This window comes from Neofelis nebulosa, chromosome 6 (genome assembly GCF_028018385.1).
Source record: "Neofelis nebulosa isolate mNeoNeb1 chromosome 6, mNeoNeb1.pri, whole genome shotgun sequence".
Lineage (NCBI taxonomy): Eukaryota > Metazoa > Chordata > Mammalia > Carnivora > Felidae > Neofelis > Neofelis nebulosa.
In genome coordinates, this window is record NC_080787.1 from 66664897 (window position 1) to 66686337 (window position 21441).

Below are 21441 nucleotides of genomic sequence, written 5' to 3' on the forward strand. Positions count from 1 at the left end.
GTCAATATTTATAGAAAATAATACAGCCAATTTGTGAGAGCCACATCTACTGCTTTGCCATTTGTATGCAACGGATCCCTAAGACTCATGCATTCAGATGATGGCACCTTGAATCTTACCCCCAAATAGTTAACATTTAGTTTTCCTTTATTTTGTTCAGGTTTTCACAATAAAGCACATGCTCTAAATATGTGAAGCTACATTTGATTTTCATAAACTAAAGATTTTAGTGGAGACTTACTTTCATGAATATTGCTGGAAATGTTGAATTCCATTCATTTCAAAGTGACAGGTTTATTACTTTGACATCATCATATGTTCATTAAGTCTTTGGAGAATTTAAGACAGACATGTATTGTTTCCAAGTTGGTAGTAGGCCAACAGACCCCTTAAGATGAAAGTATCATAATAGAAACTCCCTTTCTGCTGTCATGAGATTTGTTTTGTCAATCATCTGTTGGGCTTTCCCTGCATATGTTGTGGAGAATTTAAAGTTAATCTCATTTATTACAGTCATATAGTCATTCAAAGTCATTATAAAAATTTGATTAGAATTTCAGTTTTGTTTTTCAGGAATCATTTTTAGCTTAGTTTCTTACAGACATGCTGTTTTCCTCATGTTGATGAGGTACTACACATACAAAGCGTCAATCTTAGATGCATAGTGCAGTGAATTTTTTACATACACATTTAGACATCTGTGTAACTGCCCCTCAGACCAAATTATAGAACGTTTCCAGAACCCCAGAAGGCTTTCCTCTATCTTCTTTCAGGTAATATCCCACCAAGGTAGCCAGTACTCTGATGTAGATTAGTTAGTTGTACAGTCTTTTGAACTTCATATAAATGAGATTATACAGTCTGTATTCTTTTGGGAATGGTATTCTTTTTACTTAATACTGTATCTGTCAGATGCATTCAAGTTGTTGCATGTGTCAGAAGTTTATTCTTTTTTATTGCTATACAATTTTTCATTGTATATAACCACAATTTATTCATTTATTCCCTTGTCAGTGAACATTTGGGTTTCCATTTTTATCTTATTATGAGTAATGCTACAAATGAATATTCTCTTCTAAAAGGGATATTTACACTCATTTTTTTATGCTCATTTTTCTTGGGCCATTGAATTTCCAAGTCAAAGAGTTCATGTGTATTTAGCTTTAGTGAACACTGTCAGTTTTCTGAAGTGGTTGCATTGATTTCCACTCTCACAAACCATGTGGGGGAGTTCTTTTGCTCCACATTCTCATCAAAACTTGGTGCTGTCAGTTCTTTAATTTTTAGCCATTTAGTGGGATCTGATCATGGTCCTACTTTGCATTTCCTAGATTACGAATGATGTTGAGCACATTTTCACATGTAGGTTGGGAACGTGGATCTTCACTTTTGTGAAGTGTTTAGATTTTTTGTGAGTTTTCGAAACAGTTTTTAGTCTTTTTTTCTTGATTTATGAGAGTTCTTGTTTATTCTGGTTATGATATGTTATTGGATAGACATATTGCAATAGTCTGTGGCTCCTTTTCACTCTTTTAATGTCCTTTGATAAATATTTTAATTTTAATGAATTCCAATTTATCAATCTTTTGTAATTGGTGCTTTCGGTGTCCCCTTACGAAATCTTTACACTCCAAGTTTGTGAAGATCTTATGTCTTTCTGTAGCCCTTTATTGTTTTACATTTCACATTTAGGTCTAATATCATCTGTAATTAATTTCTCTGCATGGTGTGAGGTAAGGATCAAGGTTTAGTGTTTTTCTATATGGAGATCCAGTGGACCCAGAAACATTTATTGGAAAAACAATCCTTTTCCCACTGAATTACAGTGGCACCTTTGTGGTAAATAAGAAGACCACATGTTCTCGGGTCTGTTTTGGACTCTACTCTGTTCCCTTGATCTCTTTATATGTGTCCCAATACCACATTATAGAAATTTCTGGTATCTGATAGTGTAATTGTCTGGCTTGTTCTTCAATTTTGTCTTAACTATTCTAGTTTTCTTGCTGTTCCATATAAATTCGAGAATCAGCTTGTCAGTTTCTTGCACACACACACATATGCTCACCCACACAACCCTTTGGTATTATACTGATTCTAGAGATGAAACTGACAATTGACACCTTAGAAATATTGAGTCTTCCAGTGTAAATACTTGGTTTAACCTTTCAGTTATTTAGGACTTAAATCTCCCTCAGCACTGTTCTCTAGTTTTCAGTACAGAGATCTTGAGGAGATGCTTGGTTTTTATAAAAATGACTATGAATTCAGATTAAAAAATTTGGTAAAGTTTACAAAATATCCAATTTTACTATCTATTCAGATCTGCAATCATGTTAATATTTCTGAAATAGGAATTTCCAAAGTAGCTAAGTAATCTCTGAGATTATTCAGTACTACAATTTCATGTGTTTGTATTGCAGTTTTTAAATCTGATTAAGTGACAGCACTATTTAGAATCTGATTCATTCTTTTAGTTAAATATATTTAGATGATGCTCTGTCACCACCCCTGAAGTTCATGATACATTTGTTAAATGAAGGGCTGAGGAGCTGAGCAGTTGAACTGAGATTCAGTACTTTCCACTTTCCAGAGAGCAAGAAAGCAATTTAGTTTTAAGCAGTTTATCTCCCTCACTGGGTGTTGTATGGCAGCCAATTTGACAATACATTGTATTTAAAAAAAAACACTTTTAGGTCAATAAACTCAACCAGGATTTTAGACTTGGAGAATTAAGAATGTGATTGTGTGATGCCATAATAGTTAATTAATTATTTTTAGAATATCTGTCCAGTTATATAGTTACCTTGGCATATTCTAAAAATTTGCTGCATTTTTCTCACAATTGACTCTAACCTTCATAGAATCTAGCCTGAATTAGATTTAAGCATATCCCAGACAACAAAAAGCTAATGCATGCGTATATATTACTTTATTAAGGTGTTGTGGTAGTATTGAATGTATGCATTCGCTGTAAGTAGAGACTAATTTTACCTTTTATTTTTTAAGTTTCATTAGGTGCCTTAGCACATAATTAGTACTTTCTCAATGATTTTATCTAATTTTTAAAAGTATAGGCCACTTTTGTATGGCAGATGTCTTTGCTTTGTAATTTTATTGTGATAATTTCCATCTGTGTTGCTGCTTTAGTCAATTCAAGCTGTTCTAGGAATGTCCTAGGTTGGGTGGCTTAAAGAATAGACATTAATTTCACACAGTTCTGGAGGCTGGGAAACTTCAGGTCAGGGTTCCAACATGGCCAGATGCTGGTGAGGGCCCCCTTCCTGGTGTCCTTATATGGTGCAGAGAAAGGAGGAGATATTGTTTCTCCATCCCCTAAGGACGCCAGCTCCATCATGAGAGCTCTACTCGTATGACCTCGTCCAAACCTAATTACCTCCCAAAGGCTTCACCTCTAAATAATACCTCATTGGGGATCAAAGCTTCAACATATGTATTTTGGGGGGACACATTCAGTCCATAGTAGTCCCCTTCTCTAAAGTGTAGTATCACCTGACAAGAAAGGTTGAATCAAATTTGTGTTCAAATATAGTAGCAGTTCATTTGTTTTAATATTAGAAAAAATTTGCATATGAAATTTTAATGATGTTAAAGCTGATTTCCTAATGTCAAAAGTGTATAGCAACAATTAGAAAATTAGAGTAATATAGCAGTAGTAGTAATGGTAGCTAACACAAGCATTCACTCTGCACCAGCCACATGTAACCCTCACAAACTCACAGATACTCTGAGGGGGGTAATATTCTTATCCCCAATCTATAGAAATTTAACAAAATTGCTTATTATTTTCATTTTATCTTAAGTTTCTAGTTGTATTGTCTGATTCAAGCTTATTGAAAAAAATTGATGACAAATGCAGTGCAAATCTTCAATTTTTTTTTTAATAGAAAAACAGTGTCCTGTACTGAGAACAGAGGGACATCAGTTTCCACAGGACAACAGAGATAAACTTGAAGTTTCAGGTGAGCTTTATCATCCTTTGCAAAGAAGCATTTTGTATAAAATTATCAGCACATGTGGAGTTTATCACAAGTGATTCTTTGACATTATAATTTAGGCTGGTAACATCAGTATAAGAAAATAAAAAGAAGGAAGATAAATGATGTAGAAAAAAAGAGCAGAGTACTATATTAACTAACAACAACTCAATTTCTTGGAGAAAAAAAGTTATTTAAAATCATAGAAGTTGTATCCATTGTAGAAATTTTGAAAAAAGAAAAGAAAATTTACTAATAAAAGATTTCACTACCCAAATACAGCCATGATTCCTATTTTGGTATAACATTCCTATCTTCCTTGCTCTGTCTTCCTTTCCTCTCTCTCCCTCACTCCCTCTCTCCCTCTCTCTCACACACATACATAATCATGATACATATTTTGAATTTGAAATCAAAGCATTTACCCACATCAGTATATATTCTTCTAAGGCATGATTTTTTTTTTTTAAAACAGGACTGCTTAAATTTCAACTAAATTACTGTAATATTTTTTTTAATGTTTATTTATTTTTGAAACAGAGAGAGACAGAGCATGAGCAGGGAAGGGGCAGAGAGAGAGGGAGACACAGAATGTGAAGCAGGCTCCAGGCTCTGAGCTGTCAGCACAGAGCCCGACGCGGGGCTCGAACTCACGAACTGTGAGATCATGACCTGAGCCGAAGTCGGACACTTAACCAACTGAGCCACCCAGGCGCCTCTGTAATATTTTTTAGTTAACTAATTTCCTGTCTTAGACATCAGAGCTGCTACAATGAGCTACTATGATTATTTTCTTAAGATAATTCCTAAGTCAAAGAAAATTAACATTTGAGTCTTTTGCAACATATTTTATACTTCTGTAGCCTAAAAGGAGAAAAATGAAATCAAGAAATTTTGCTGAGCCCAAACAACAGGGTGTTATTTGAAATAAATCAGTCTATAGATAAGGATGACAAAAAATCCTATTTAAAAATCAATATCTCTGTGAGTTTCCTAATTTTAACAAAACTGCTGGATTAAATCATTTGTTACATTTTATAGGTTTTGACCTAGGAGAGAGCTTTTCTCTGAGACGTGCATTTTGTGAAGGTGATAAAACCTGTTTCAAATTGGGAAGTGCATTTCTTTTTAGAGATACCATGTAAGTAAATTTTTCTTTACATTTTAATAATATTACATGAACTATTTTCTAAGAAAATTTCAAATAATTTGTTTAAAAAATAAAAAAAAAATCTTCTCAATGGTGTCATACTCACTTGAATGCTGTGGTAAGTGGGCTGTTTGTATATTTGTTGTTTTTAATAATCTTTGGAATCTGATCCTATCCTATGGTTATAAATGCCATTCACCCATACAGATATAGGCATAGTCTTTGCAGAATAGTAATTAAAACCATTTTGAAGAAGTATTATTTATGTTTAAAGTAGATATAACCAAAGTTAAATTTTAAAATGTGAACCTTAAAACAGAAGACGCAGTGTAGATTTCAAGACAAGAGGCTGATATTTATTGTAACTATTTTCTACGTTTACTATGCTTCATGATAAATTAAAACAAAAGAACCTAGCCTTTAGGTATTCCATTTATATGAGGTGTAGCGTACATAATAACGTAAGATGATAACATCATTATAAGATGGTCTTGATACACATTTCATTTCAGAATTGATTTCCCAAACTTTTTCTTTCTTATCTTTATTATTCTTTTTCTACTGATAAACCTGAGATTAAAAAAAAAAAAAGGTATTATGTACCATTTAAATACTGACAGTTGGTCAGCAACTATACAGGGCAATAAAAGTTCCCCATATGGTCTGCATACAGTTGGAGGGTGGACACATAGTAATTCAAAAAGCTTGAGTCGTCAGGAAGGCAGATATAGCATATATGATCATGATATTTAGTCTTTGAGTCCAAGATGAACATTCCAGTTTATGAATGCACTGCAGTGAAATAAGCATTAAAACTCTGGTTTAATATACAACACAGATGTTTTTGTGTGAAAACATACATAGATGTTTTCACTTCTTGATGAGTAGCCTAACATTTAAATTACCAGAAAAGGTTGTTGAGAATCTTAGCATTTGGATTCTCAAAGGGGGATAGCATTAATTATCTTGTTGCCTATCTTCAGATGCTCTGTCTAAACTAGGTCCCTAGCTAACTTTTTCCTTGAGAAAAGTTAAAACCTTCTATTTTGTGATTCTTAAGATGATTTTAGTTTAATGATATGGTTCCTTAAAATTAAACTGCTCATTAATTGGTAAGAAATAAGAGTGCTAAGGAAAGGAGTGATCTGATATTGGGGGATATAATGGGTGATCGTCAGGCAGGGCACTTCAGCAGATATGACGGTACTGTTATGGGTGACTTTAGGTGGCTTCACATGCAGGCATTAAACACTCAGAGAACAGCAGTCCCATGTTTAGGTATTCATATCCAGTAAAGAAAACTCAATATGTAACATATATATGAATGTGTATATGTATATATATACACACACATGTATATGATACATGACTTTATGATACATAAAGTCAATATGTAACATATATATGAATATATATATATATGTACACACATATGTATATGATACATAAAGTCAATATGTAACGTATATATGAATATATATATATATATATATATATGATTTTAAACTAGTAGATAACCTTAATTAAAGAATTTAAGAAAGGCAAAAAATTCTGTTATAAAAATTAAAGTGCATTTTCTCTCCTGCCTTCTTCCTGACAATTTAAATTCCTCTAATTCTGTCCAGGTGGCTAAAGGATTGGAGTGAAAACTTTTTAAAATTCATTGGAACTGTATATAAGAAGATGTAGCTGATTTTAAGTAGTTACGTTGGAAAATTTCCTGCCACATTTAGGCAATGCTATTCCCCTTTGATATGTGTGGTAATAGATACAGCCACAACTTGACATTTATTTTCCAACCTTTAGCTCTAAATCATTGTGTGATCCCTGGGCTATCAATGTAAGTAAATTCCGTGGCTCTACAGGCAGAACCCTGGGACCTCCACTACAGGAAACTGGAGGGTATCTGCTTAAGCTGACTAGCAAGTGTCAAGTAGCTTGGCTCATCTCCATTTACATTTCACTCATTGAGCCAAGTATGCTAGGATGCTTCTCTTGCATGATGCCATTTTGATTTTTCAATAAGACTGGAGTAAAGTTGCAGCTATTTATGTATTTGTAAATAAGCTGCCTTGCAGAATCAGCATAGGAAAAGGCAGATGCTATTTTATGTGGAAAATGAGGATTCTCTCTGTGCCTGAGATTATTTTTATAGTTCTGTCATCTTCCAGGTGAGATTCATGAGGGGAGAGATTGAAAGAATGTGTTGGTCAGATACTTACTGGGCACCCTCAGTGCCTTGAGCCTGGCTTAATGCGGGAATCCCAAGGGCTACTTTTGCAGGGGCCCTTCGAATAAACATTGTACACTTAATGGTGATACATGCTCAAGGAACTTTGAGGGACTTTATGTATTTGATTTTATTTTAAATTTGTGTCCATTTCCTCAGTGTTCCTTGGGATAGAAAATGAAAGTATTTGTGGGCTTTAAAAGATTCATTTCCTTGGCTTCTTGTATCTACAACAAGTACCCTTGGTTGTGCACAAGAAATAATTCATTATTTCTGTACATATTGAGAATTATATATCCCAGGTGATCATACTCTGATTATCTTTAAATTGTGTTTTGGCAATTATAAGGGCAAAATGGTGAAATTTTGAGAGAAAACATACACAAAACATGCATATACTACAGAGAACCTTATTTTCTTGGTATAATACAGTTCTTTCATTAGTTGTTTCTATAGAAACATGTTTTAAATAAAAATGTCCCAAATAACTAAATAAAAATGTCTTAGCAGTTGAATATTTTAGAAAGGTTAATAAATGTTGAATTCCCACATACTGTTGATTCTGAAGGGGCAACACTCTCTTATTTTGACTGGCCAATGAGGAAATCATCTGATTTCAAATGTACCAGGGAAGTGAATTACCCTGATTTGTTGATTTCAAGGATGGTAAAAAGCCTTATCTCTGAGGTTCCATGATTGATAGCTAGTGGCTATCTGGAATACTGTGTTGAGAAGGATTCTGAGGCCATTATTAGATTCAGCCAATTAGAATGCTATGATCCATTAGTGAAAGAGGCGAGACAGGAGTGCTGATGCGTGTTTCCAGTCTGTTGTCTCTTATTTGGAATGATTCCTATGAGCTGGTATCTTTTGCCACTGAACCAGTTCCTAAGAATGAGGGTACATGGGGCTATGTGTGAAAAAACAATAATCAACACAGATTAATAAGTTTTTATGAGTTTGAATAGTGTGGCTAGACACAGTGGCATAATCGACACGTATGGTCCCCTTTGCTTTCGTTACAAAGAAATAAATCTCCAGTGAAGAGGAATCTTCTCTCTCTCTGTTTCATTAAATTGATGATTACTCTCTGGAAACAAGGGCTATTTCTTTTCACAGCTTTACGTGGAAAAAAAAGAGCTCATAGGAGCTATTCTCATTTTCATTTTATGTTTTTATAAACATAATAATCCTCCACAAGGAGGAAACCCCAAATTATATATTTGGAAGATGGGTAGTTTTTTTTTTGTTAGGAGTTATTTGAGTTCTCTGAACCTTAACAGTTCCCTTAGAAACAATCCTAAGTATGGGGAAAGCTGTTTTGTATATTAAAGCATGATTTATACCTTGTCTGTGCTAGTGTTGAATGATTCACCCTATGCTCATGTCTTTTCTACATGGACCTTTATGTTACTTCCAGATTTTATCATTATAAATAACATCACAACATCCAGGAAGGTTATTTTTCTCTGTGTTTAGAATTATTTCCATAAGATTAATTTTTCTCAGTGGAATTACTAGTTCATTTTTAGAGATCTTGATATATACTTCTAATTATGTTTCATCATTGTTTTATCCTTCTGTATAATACCCAGTATCTTCGGTAGCATTAGACATTATCATTTAAAACTTTTGTCATTAAGTTTTGTTTTTTCAACTAAAAGCTTGTAGCAATTACAAGTAAAAGCAGTAGCTTACTACATAAGTATTAGGGGTTTCTGAAATGTTTCTGTTCTGCTAACAGTTGAATAAAAGGTAGCATTCAATAAGTCACTGTAATTAATACGAGGTAGCGTGGAGCTCATTCTTTTATTCAAAAAGCATTTATTGAGTTCACTGTGGACTCTGCTAGGCTCTCAGATTACAATGGTGAAAGAATGTGGGTCTAGTCTTGCCTTCTGGATCCTGCTGGAGAGACACATGGCACAAGGAAAAACTGCACTTTTCTCTTGCCTTGATCAAGGATCTGAGATGTGTTGCCTTCTATCATCAAGCACGGGCCATGGGACTCAGTACCACCCATTTCCTCATAAAGGGCAAACTTCCTTTAGCATCTCACACAAGGCTGTTTTTCAGTCTTTCCCTCATAAGGACAGGTTTTCTAACTCATCTTTCATTTTTATTGCTCTTTGGGACCTCTCCAAGCTCTCAAAACCAGTTAAAATCTGTGGCTCTAAAAACTATGTTTAGAACTCTCGCACTGAAGCTTCTAATCTTTGAATGTTTCAGGAGGATTACTTCACAATTCCATAAAAATATAGGGAATTATTATTTATACGTCCCTTGGGTTTTCATTTGGGCCATCCTATCATTCTGTAGATAAGAACTTTCCCATGTAAGGAAAAGTGACTTAATTAAAAAGTTGTCCAGCTGTTAGTATGAGATTGAATGACTGTTACACATAAGTTTTATGTATTTCCTCAATTGTAGTTTGCCATACCAAAAATGTGAGGTAAGCCTTTAAGTCTGATACTCTTTTTTTTTTTAATTTTTTTTTAAATTTTTTATTTTTGAGAGAGAGAGAGAAAGAGTGTGATTGGAAGAGGGACAGAGAGAGAGGAAGACACAGAATCCGAAGCAGGCTCCAGGCTCTGAGCTGTTAGCACAGAGCCTGACATGGGGCTCAAACTCACAGATTGTGAGATCATGACCTGAGCTGAAGTTGGGCACTCAACCAACTGAGCCACCCAGGTGCCCAAGTCCAATATTCTTAAGATGAAAAGAAAAGCCTTATAGGTTTACAATTACTGAATTCTTTAAATCATACAATATAGCCAAATTATATATATTAGAACAGAATTTTTTTAAATGTTATTTTATTTATTTTGAGAGAGAGTGAAAGGGGAGGGGTAGAGGGAGAGGAAGAGAGAATCTTAAGCAGGCCCCATGCTGTCAGTACGAAACACCACATGGGGCTTGATCCCATGAACTGTGAGATCATGACCTGAGCCAAAATCAAGAGTCAGATGCTTAACTGACTGAACCATCCAGGCATCCCTAGAACAGAATTTTAAGAGTATGATTAGACAGATTTTAAGGATGCCTGGAAATATTTACATCTCCATCACAAGAACCTATCTTAAGAATCAATGTTATTTTTTTCTAGCAAATTTAGGGATGTTAATATATTCCAGTAACAAATTGCTTTGTATAGAAATGGCTACTAAAATGTAATATAATATGAAATATTATCAGTTTAGTATTTCCATTTACCAATTTTGGAAACATTTAATATTATCATCATCAAATTTTAAAAAGTTGTGATTTTTCTCCTTCAGATTTCATATAATTCAATATTGTTTGGGGAAAGGTAAAAAATGTCAGTAATTGATCATATGTGTATAGATTCTACAACATTCATATCTATTTTATTTTTGTTTTATTTTATTTCATTTCATTTGTTCATATGTTTCATTTGAACATTTAACATGAGATCTACCCTCTTAACACATTTTTAAGTGTCCAGAGTATTATTACTGACTATAGGTACAGTGTTCAATAGGATATCTTTAGAGCTTATTTCCTATTTTATTATGGCCAATTGTATGAAATTATCTTACCTTAAAATGTCCTTATGGCAGTTACTTTGAGAATAGTAAGGTGCCAGTTAAATATACTACTTAGAAGTCATAATAATGCAAATGTCATCATAAAGTAATAAAATCAAGGTGTTTTACTTTGGTAATTACTTGGGCTAATTTGACAGGCATTGATTAATCTATTGTTAGATTATATATTTGATTCTTCTTCTTTCTTCACTTATTTTTCTATTCAATAAATCTAATCTCCTAAGAGACAGCAGAGCTTTGGCTTGGATGGGGGCTGTGAGTATGTATCTGTGGAGTGTGTAGTGCAGGTTCTCAGAGTATAGAAAAGAAAGAAGGCACATAAGCACGTCCCTCAAGTCCTATTAATCTTATGTGACCCATTAAAATGCTGTGAGGATTAATTAGTTATTAACCTTAGGTGGCTGCAAATGTATTGCTTTTACAATGGCTGTAAACCTAAATTTAATCATGATCTTAAGTTTATAAATTAGGCAGAGAATTGACTATAGTAATGCTGATGTTTTGTTATACTAGTGCTTAAGAATAACTTTATAAGAACTTGACAGATTTTTTTGTAGATTGAGCAAACCATCTGTGTTTAATAAAATAACATTGGATAGTGTAATCTTCATTCTGAGACAGAGAATCAGTGATGTACAACTTTGATTTCAACGATAAACTTTGAAATGTATGTCCATCAAGGAAGAATAATTGTGTTGGCTAATAAACCATTGATTTATTATCGTTTCAATTCCTTCAACTTAACCAGGAAAGGTAATCAGAAAATAAGCATGGTTAGCCAAAAGCTGCTTATGTTATTTTGTGTGACTCAAATAAGCTTGGTACACCTTGTCTATTGCCTCATTAAAAAAAATTTTTAATGTTTATTTATTTTTGAGAGAGAGGCAGGGAATGGGCAGAAAGAGAGGGAGACACAGAATCCAAAGCAGGCTCCAGGCTCTGAGCTGTTGGCCCTGACATGGGGCTTGAACTCATAAACCATGAGATCATGACCTGAGCCAAAGTCAGATGCTCAGCCAACTGAGCCACCCAGGTGCTCTTATTGCCTCATTTTAGTTAACACTTACATTTCTTAAAGTACATTTGTTCCAGATTAGGTGAAATTTTTATAATTTTAAGCTAAAAAGCAATATATTGAAATAATTGACTTTAATCATTCCTCTCACCATGGCTATATCCATGCAATTTAGAAACAATCACAAGTTCAGTGAAAATTTCAATTAATACGGACATGTGTGGTAGTGCCATGTAGAATTCACATCTGGTTGGCTGAATATGAGATTGAATTGACCAGATCTTTTGCACCCAAGGTATTCCTCTTATTTGAACCATCTCAACCTCTGCTCTCTACTTCAGAATTTTCCTGCTTCAGCTGTCCTTTCTAGAGGCGACCCTCCTGGTTTCAAAGGTTAACCCCTTCACTTGTGCTCTTAATCTTCTCCTTGTCAGCCTCCTTTAATACCTTGATCCACCCATGATCTCCTTTGCTCTTCTGTTTTCAATGTCCCTCTCCACAGTATCCTGGCCTCTTAGTCTACAAATATATACTTAATCCTTCACTGTTCTAGAAACTTTTTCCCTTGACAGTCCCTTTCACTCCCAAACTTCCCAAAGGAATAATGCTACTGACCACTTTTACTTCCTCACACATTCCTTAGCCCCCTCATATTTAACCAGGAGTTCTTTTTTTTTTTTTTTTAACATTTATTTATATTTAGGATGGCTCAAGCAGGGGGAGAGGCAGAGAGAGGGGGACAGAGCCTCTGAAGCAGGCTCTGCACTGACAGGCTGACAGTAGTGAGCCCATTTTGGGGCTCAAACTCAGGAACTGCAAGATCATGACCTGAGCTGAAGTTGGTTGGTTAACTGACTGAGCCGCCCAGGCACCCCACTGACCAGGTCTTCTTGAACACTGTGGAGATTTCTTTCAAAGTTGCTGGTGTCCACTGCCCTGTCTCGAATGTGTCTGACCTAAGTATCTCTCTACACTGCCTTTCTGTACCTGTTTCTCTCTATCTGTCATATTCTGCCCATCATTTTGGCCAATTTGAATCTTACATATCCTAGAAAGTTCAGTACACGCTCAACCTTCTAAATACACCCCTCACTGATGTCCTCAGGCAAAATTTCTTCCTCTTCTTCTCCTTCTCCTCCTCCTCCTCCTCCTCCTCCTCCTCCTCCTCCTCCTCCTCCTCCTCCTCCTCCTTCTTTTTTGTAGTTCAGTATACTTTTCATGTAGTGCTAATCTCATTCTGGCTCAGATAATCCAAATGTTCCCAGGTCCCATTACTGTTCGGTTCAAATGATGTCATATTGACATCAGTGCCTACACTGTGATGATTCCTACTCTACCTGCACAGCTATGGAACCTCAGTCCCCTCTTAAAAACATATCTTGTTATTTTGGGGAGCCCGAAGAGTTTTGCACATGTGCTTATATTCAAAAGAAAGTATACTCTTATCCTTGTGTTCTAATCTCCTTGTTTCTGCATGTCACCCCTGTGTTTGTTGGGAGACCTCTCCATGAAAATGCCACTCTATTGGGCCCTAGCCAATCCTTACTCATGGCTGCTTAACCTCAGTCCTCAGGTGCCTGAGTTGCTCTGTGGCTTATAGCTAAGTGGGGTGTGTATGTATGCTCTGGAGAGTGAAGACATGGGTTCAGTGATCCTCTCTCTAACTGTCCCCTGGACCTCAAGGCCATGTCCAAGGCATAAAGCATCATACTATATTGAACAGATTAGTCAAATCAACTCTTGACATTCTTTTTTTCTATGGGACTCAAAGCTCATAGATATATGGATTAGGCATTCCTCCCTATTATCTTTACATTTCTATCTCTCTTCTAATTTACCCATGATAAGAGTATAAAATTCCCTTTGCTTACAAGGTATACAGAAAAAATATTTTATAATATACTCTCCCTATTATTTCTCAATTCAGCTTTAATGGCAGTGAATGAAGAAATTCTAACAAAGTATTTCATTTGATTCCTAAATGACACTGAAGACTCACTATGTGCCAGGCACTGAGGATTTAAGGATAAATAAAGACATGATCCCTGGTGTTATTTCTGTCTGCAAAGATAGATATGTCAACAATTAGCTATTGTGGAATATAGTTGCAATCTTTAGATGTATGTATGTAGATGAAGATGAAGAACAGATGAAGCCATTTCGAGGGAACCAGGGAAAGCTTCACAAAAGATGTGAGAAGTAGAAGCTTGAACCATAAGAAGAATTTGCCAGGTGAGGTGGGGGCCAGTATGCGGTAGAGGGAGTATCATTTAAAGGTCAAGACAGTTTGAAGAATGGTAAGAAATCCCGTGTTGTGGTAGTGAACACAGGTGAGCAGAGTGTCTGCGGGACAGAGGAGGCTGCAAAGGCAGACTGAGGTGCTGTTCTGAGAGGACTTCTGTGCCAGCCTAAGGAGCTTGAACTTTATTGATAAAAATAAAGTGAAAGGTGAATAATTTGGACGATCTGAGGAGAAGCCACAGTACCACAGGTATACCTCAATAAAGCTGTCTAAAATAAAGTGAAGGTGTGAGAGCAATAGCATTACATTCTAGGGGGGAAAAACCCCAAACAGCTGAATATATGCCACTAGGAAAATCACAGCTTTCAGTTAGGTGTAAATGATACTGATGCAGAATCCAAACCCCTAGACCCAGGAAGGACACCAGTTTTCAGAGGACCTCTTGGGGGTGAAGTTTACCCAGGGTTGATTCTTTCTTTCTTTCTTTCTTTCCTTCTTTCTCTTCCTTCCTTCCTTCCTTCCTCTTTCTTTCTTTTTTCTCTTTCTTTCCTTCTTCCTTCCTTCCTTCCTCCCTCCTTCTCTTTCTTTTCTTTCTTTCTTTCTTTCCTTATTCCTTCCTCCCTCCCTCCCTCTCTCTTTCTTTCTTTCTCTCCTTCTTCCTTCCTTCCTTCCTCCCTCCCTCTCTCTCTCTTTCTCCCTTTCTTTCTTTCTTTCTTTCTTTCTTTCTTTTTCTTTCTTTCTTTCTTTCTTTCTTTCTTTCTTTCTTTCTTTCTTTCTTTCTTTCTTTCTTTCTTTCTTTCTTTCTTCCTTTCCTTCTTTCTTTCTTCCTTGCTTTTTTTGGATGGAAACACCTGAAAAAGTTACTTTCAAAGCCTTTCTGAAGTGTGGCTTCTCTAGTCCATCCTTCATTTCTGTTATCTGAATGTTATATAGTAGAAGGGCTTGTTTTCAATGGGAAGTCATTTACAATGTCATGATGAACAAGTGCTAATCATAACAGACATATGATTACTAGAGGGTCATCGAAGCTTTGTTTTCCCATTAACGATCTGTTTGAATCCGCTTAGCAAGCACAAAAAGGGTGAGATTTCAGAGTCTCTGTGGCTGTGAAACTCAAACATCACCACCCAGCTTGGGAGGAAGGCATTTCAGATAAACCCTCCAGGCCCTGCTGGCCAAATCGCTTGTAACGTGACAGGTGATGGTGGGTGTCAGCTGGGAAAGAAATGACTTACTATAAACTCCAAGCATCTCTCACTTCACTCTCAGGAAATGTAACTTGTATCATATTTCTCTTCCTGGAAGATATTCAGCAAGTCAAAGGCCCCATTGATACTTGTAAATACGGAAGTTCTTCATAAACTCTGCCTCACGCTTATTTAGAATGGAAGAATTAATTTGGAAGCCAGTTCTTGCTATTTAAAAATAGATTTTTTCCATTTAGCCATTTCATTTTAAAAGCAAAAAAGTAAATAAAGGTTGGTCTTGCTAAATATGACCTGGAAAACTCACTTCATCTCTACCAAAATAGCACTTTTGAAAAAAAAAAAAAGGCTTTGCTTCAAGCCTTGTGCTATGAGCTAGTTGAAGAATTACCTCTGGAACCATTGTAATTAGTAACTAAACTTTTTAAACACTTCATTATTCAAATGTGTATCATGCTTGATTTTTGAAACACCATATACAAAACTAAATTTCTCTAGCATAATTATGTCCTCTTGCTTTTCAGTTTATGAGCACTGAAATCATGAAAGTTTATTATTCTTTGTTTTTCCTTTTTTACATTTTACTTCTTGCCTCATAGTGCTTATGATTTAGTTAGGTAAAAGAGCAAAACAGAAACTGGCAGTCTTGTTTTTTTCTTCCTAATCCCCTTTTATTCTGCAGTTTGGTTTTGTCTTTTATTTTTTTCTATTCATGAGACAGAGATGTCACTTGCCATATTACAAACTATGGTCCTTCTAGGAATACTGAACAAACACATCAGCCTGAACTTGCTGTACAATGAAATTACCAATTACTTAATATACAAAGAAGTAAATAAATTTATGGGCTTCATTAAGGTCTTTATTTTTCTTGACAACAAACCACCAGGGCCCAGCCATGGAAAATAAATGAGATCCACTCCCTGATTCCATCTCCCCATAAAACAACTTGATCAATAAATGTTTGTATGCACTTGAAAAGGGCGGATTATGTTTTTAAGTTTTATGATTTTTCCTGGCATGACCATGCTTGCAATGTGCCCCTCCTAGAAGGGAGTATGAAAAAGCAAAGTTTATCCTTTTAAGGTAGTTCTTATTGGTTTCTCATTAATTGGGCAGGTAGGAATGTCCATTACTTGTTCAGCTGGCATCTTTCTGCACCTAAGAGACCAGACATTTCGACTTTAAGTTAACTTTGTGTATAGCTATGTTTGGCATTGATTTCAAGCCTCAGGGGATGAATGGGATAGAAACTTCCACTGATCCCCATGCCAGGAAAGCATTAATGTAGGATCAGTGCTAAGGGTTCTCCTTCCATAATCATTTGAAATAGTCACATTTATGGTCATTATTTTCACATTTTGAGGAATTACTTGTCTTTTTAGTTAGGTTACATTCTGTTGATGTTCTTCCTAACATATTAAAATCCCAATATATTTTCTAACCAGAAGGATAAACAGAGGCACTTTTTATGAGAACACTTCATGCTTTTCTTCACACTGCATAATTATTAGTATATATACTATTCTCATAATTTTTACTACTTCCTGAAAATTCCTCTCATTTTTTAAAGAAATGTTTGGTGAAAAATACTAATTTTTCTAAGAAATGATCTCTAAGGAATATGGAAAAAGTATTTCTGATTGGTTGTCACCTTCTGTCATATGCATATCCTTCTTAAAACCCAACAGATTGTAGCCCCATTTTAAAGATATCATTGTGTGGTTTGTGATACTTCCTGATCTGTGCTCAAAATATGATGAGGGGAAGGAACTGTAATAATCTTCCCCTCATGGCTACTGGTCACTTAGGATGTGCAAATGTCATAATGAATGCTTTGCTCTGAGCCCAAAATATGATTTATTGTTGTTAATATTATCATGATTGTAAACATTTTAACTAATCATTTCTTGATACTAATGTTTGATATTTACTTATATTCTCCCCATTTCACCTAGTACTAAAAAAAAAGTAGTTTTTTTCCTCCCTTGTAGTCCCAAAACATTAATTTTAAGTCAGGTCAGTAATTATGAGGGAAATTTTATTCTTAACCCAGAGGATACAGGCAACTTGATATACTAGAAAAAAATGACCTTGGAATTAGAAGTTCCGAGTTCAAGTTCCATCCTGACTTCTGTCTTGCAGAGTAATGGTGGGGCAGTTATTTAACTTCTGTGGCTTTAATTTCTTATTTATGAAATGAGATGGCTGATCTAAATCACTCTTAAGGTTCCTTTCAGCATTAGGACTCTAGAACTACAGGAAACTATTGTGTGTGGCTTCTTACAATTGAAACATTTCCAAGCACCGGAAGTCTTCTGCTGAAGGACACTTTTGGTGAAGTTTCTCAGGGCAGCTGTTCTGTGTTGCTGTAGCCCGTGGAGATTTAAAGTTTCTTTTTGAAAGTAAGAACACTGTGTTTGTTCCTGGATTCATTTTGTGTCAGACTTTTTGATTAACCTGCTTTAAATCACATAGAGCTTGAATTTTTTTCTCTTCTGTTTTTTTGCTGAATGTGATGTGGCATAGTCTTAAAGGCCTTAACTGTAAGGCATTATGCAACTACTGGTGTTTGGCACCTGCTAGGACTGGTCATAGGTATCATTATGGGTTGTCCATGAAAGGAACACAGTTTTGTTTGTGCTTCCTATATGCCAGATTAGTATCTGTCTAAAGCTTGATTTAGAGCAACAAGTCTGTCAGTGCCCCTATTTGCATGGAAATCACATTCTAGTGGTTGGAGACAGGCAATACATGTGTAAACCAATACATTAAAAAAAAAAAACTTTGGGTAGTTATAAGCCTATGAAGAAAAATAAAAGAAGGTAATATGTTAGGTAGTAATTGAGGTGAGAACAGCTATAGATCTTCCAGAAGAAGTGACATTAGAGCTAAGACCTGCATAGTGTGGAGAAAGTCATCTAGGTGACGACTTCTGGGAAGGACCATCCCAGGAGAGAAAACAGGAAGTACAAAGGTCTAAGACTTCAATGAGCCTGGTGTGCGTAAGGAACAAATTTCAAGTCACTGTGACTGGAGTATGAGTACCACATAGAGACTGGAATAGGAGATGATGTGTTAGAAGCAGGGGTCAGAACAGATGAAGCCTTGTGAGCCATGTGCAAGGAACCATAGACACTGTAGGAAGGCTGTAAGTAAGGGAGGGATGTGGTATGATTTACATTTTAATAGCTGAACCTAGCTGCTATGTGAGGACTAGACTATAATGTAGGTGAAAGAACAATTAGGACACCATCACAGGAGTCCTGGGGAGAGAAGGTGGCAGCTTGAGGTAGTGAGTGACAGTGGAACTGAAGAGAAGTGGACAGAGTCAGAATCTATTTTGATGGTAGAAAGAGTGAGACTTGCTGATGATTGGATGGGGTGTAGGAAAATCAAGGAAAGGCAAGAGTCAAGAATGACTTTTAGACTGGAAATCTGGGTGAATGGCCATGCCTTTTACTGAGATGTGAAATTCTTGTACCTTAGAGAAGGTACCTTGTACCTACCTGTTAGTAGGAAACAAAAGTTCAATTTCAGTTATTTAATTAGAGATGCCTTTAATATCTAAGTAGAGATGCCCAGTAGTAATTTAGGCATGTGAGTTGACAGCACAGGCAAGGAAAATAGTCAAGTTTTATCTTGGTTGCCTCTCTCCTTTGGCATCACCTTTCTTTTTGGAACTTTCCTTCCAAACTCTCAGTGCCTTAAGGTGATGCTTGTGTTGCCCAAGGCTCAGGACAATGACATATCATTTTCTAACCCAGGGTCATTTCCTGTTCTGGATTTATTCCTTCCTCCCTCTCTATATCTTCTCTGTTAACTTCTTTGTTTTATTGTAGTCCCTATAGATCTCTGTTCTACACTTTCCAGGCGAGAATAAATTATTAGACACTTTATTAGTATTGTGAGATGAGTTTCTAGGAACTATTTTAGTGGTAACAGAGCTTATATTTTATAAACACATGCACTTTCCAAAGAGGAAAAAATCTCTGATAGTACAGTATTAGGTGTTTTGGCTTGTCAATGAAAGTACTTCATAGTTAGGGAGAATCTCTGTGTTCACACCATGTATGCAAAAGGCAGTCTATGTAGAATCATATTTAGTAACAATTACACATACACAGAATGATTAAATGTTTCCTCCATCTCATGCCAAGATCTTTTCTGTAACATACATACCTTTTAGACGTCATCATTTTATGTATATGTCTTAAAGATTTTAAATAAATTCTGATCATGAAAGGAGTTTTCATTAATCAAGTAAGAAAGAAGATCCAGAGAATGTGGGCAGTAGGCTATTTAGACAAATACAACCCATTCTTAAAGTCCTGTACAGTGAATTCCTTATGTTAAATAAGATGTTAATATTTATCCAACTTCATGAGTATAGGTACTAGTACTTTGTAATTAGATATTCTGCTTGAAATATATGGAGAAAATATTGGGAAAAGTGTATTTTCATTTGGAATTTCTTTCATCTTAATGCCTTAGTGACTAAACCATTCTGAAGGCTTTAGGTTGGGAGTTATAGACTTCTATGATTTTTTACCTCCCATAATAGAAAAAACTAACATTTGTTATTATTATTTCTCCCTCGCCTCTGACCTTGAAGAATATCAGATTAATTTATGGTAACTTTAAAGAATAGTGTTATTTTTTCCTATTCTGAAAGTAGTAATGTTGTTTTACAAATGATCATTAATACAACTTATGCTCATTGTAAAAATTGAGGAAGTAAAGAATATATAAAGAAGAAAATATTTACAATGTCTCTTAACTTTAATAGTAAGAGGGAAGTTTTATAATGTTAAGAGCTTTATGAAATCAATTTTTTAGTGGGGTCAAATCTCACTGGTTCTCAGATCTGGACATTGCCTTCTGCCATAGCTGGTCATTATAAGGAACCCCATTTTTTATTCTCTGCCACTTCTCCTAGACTTTAATAGCATTTCTTTCCATTTTATGATTGAACAGAGGGCTATACATAGAGAACATCAGAGAGAAGGTGAAAACCTCATTTTAGATTTTTTTCAACGTTGAAATCAATTACAAGTTCAAAGGAGTCTAAAGTATGTGAATACAAGGCTTCAGAGACACTCCAGATTATATCTAGAACTAGCTCTCTGAGGAGCTAGAGTAAAAAGGACTCCACAGGCAGCCAATTTCCTTTGGCACCTTTAGATAATTTGGAACGACTTTAGTTTGGTTCTCAGTGACTTTTACTTAGTCACATTAAAAAAAAATTGATTTTAGATCGAACATTTTGTTAATTTGGTATACCTCTGTTCTCATCTGTCAATGAATATTCAGGTGTTTTCATTAGTGTGAACAAAAGTAGACAATGGGAAATAAAGGATTTATTACACTTAAATTTCACTAAACTTTGAGCTCTTCATCTGTAGGTTAATATTAACTTATGTGGATGAATTTTCCATTTACAGTGTTGAATTGCATGCAATGTGTATGAGGGAAGATAGAAATTATCCCAGTAAGAATTTTAGCATATATAGATAGATAGATAGATAGATAGATAGATAGATAGATAGATATGGATGGGTTCGGCAAATAAGGATCAACAATATTTTTCTTAATGGGAATATCACTGAGTAAGCAGTGGATAGGATTTCTTATAGGAAATTACACTCCATTCAAAAATATTCAAGCATGGATATCTTACACATAACAAGCTGTCATTATATCTCTCTGGTAACAGACTAGTAATCCAATATGGCCTCTTTTATAATAGAAACTTTGGCAACACCCAGAGAAATTATTCTGTGTCACATTAAGTGTGCTTGGGTGGTATAAACAAGAAACATAGTCTGTAAGAGCTGATATATTTTGTAATGTGTTATTTTTAAAACAGAGGACTTTTTCTTCAAAATTTACAATTTGGCAAGCAAAAACATTTTCGGCCTTGAAAGTACAACATGAATTTCTGAAAAGAAAATGCAGTAATTATAAGGATAAGGATTTTTATCCATTATAAACTTAGGCTAAAAAAGAAAATCAGTTTTTCTCCAAACAAAACT

The 21441-nt window shown here is 35.3% G+C and overlaps 1 protein-coding gene across 2 annotated transcripts in view; it reads left to right on the top strand.

The window, feature by feature from the left end:
• Positions 1-21441, top strand: part of COL19A1 (collagen type XIX alpha 1 chain) — a 350374-nt gene that overhangs the window by 22653 nt on the left and 306280 nt on the right. For both annotated transcript variants that reach the window (XM_058734368.1, XM_058734369.1), the window contains exons 3-4: positions 3906-3980; positions 5037-5136. In XM_058734368.1, coding sequence (XP_058590351.1) covers positions 3906-3980; positions 5037-5136 — 175 coding nt within the window. The remainder of the gene's footprint in view (positions 1-3905; positions 3981-5036; positions 5137-21441) is intronic.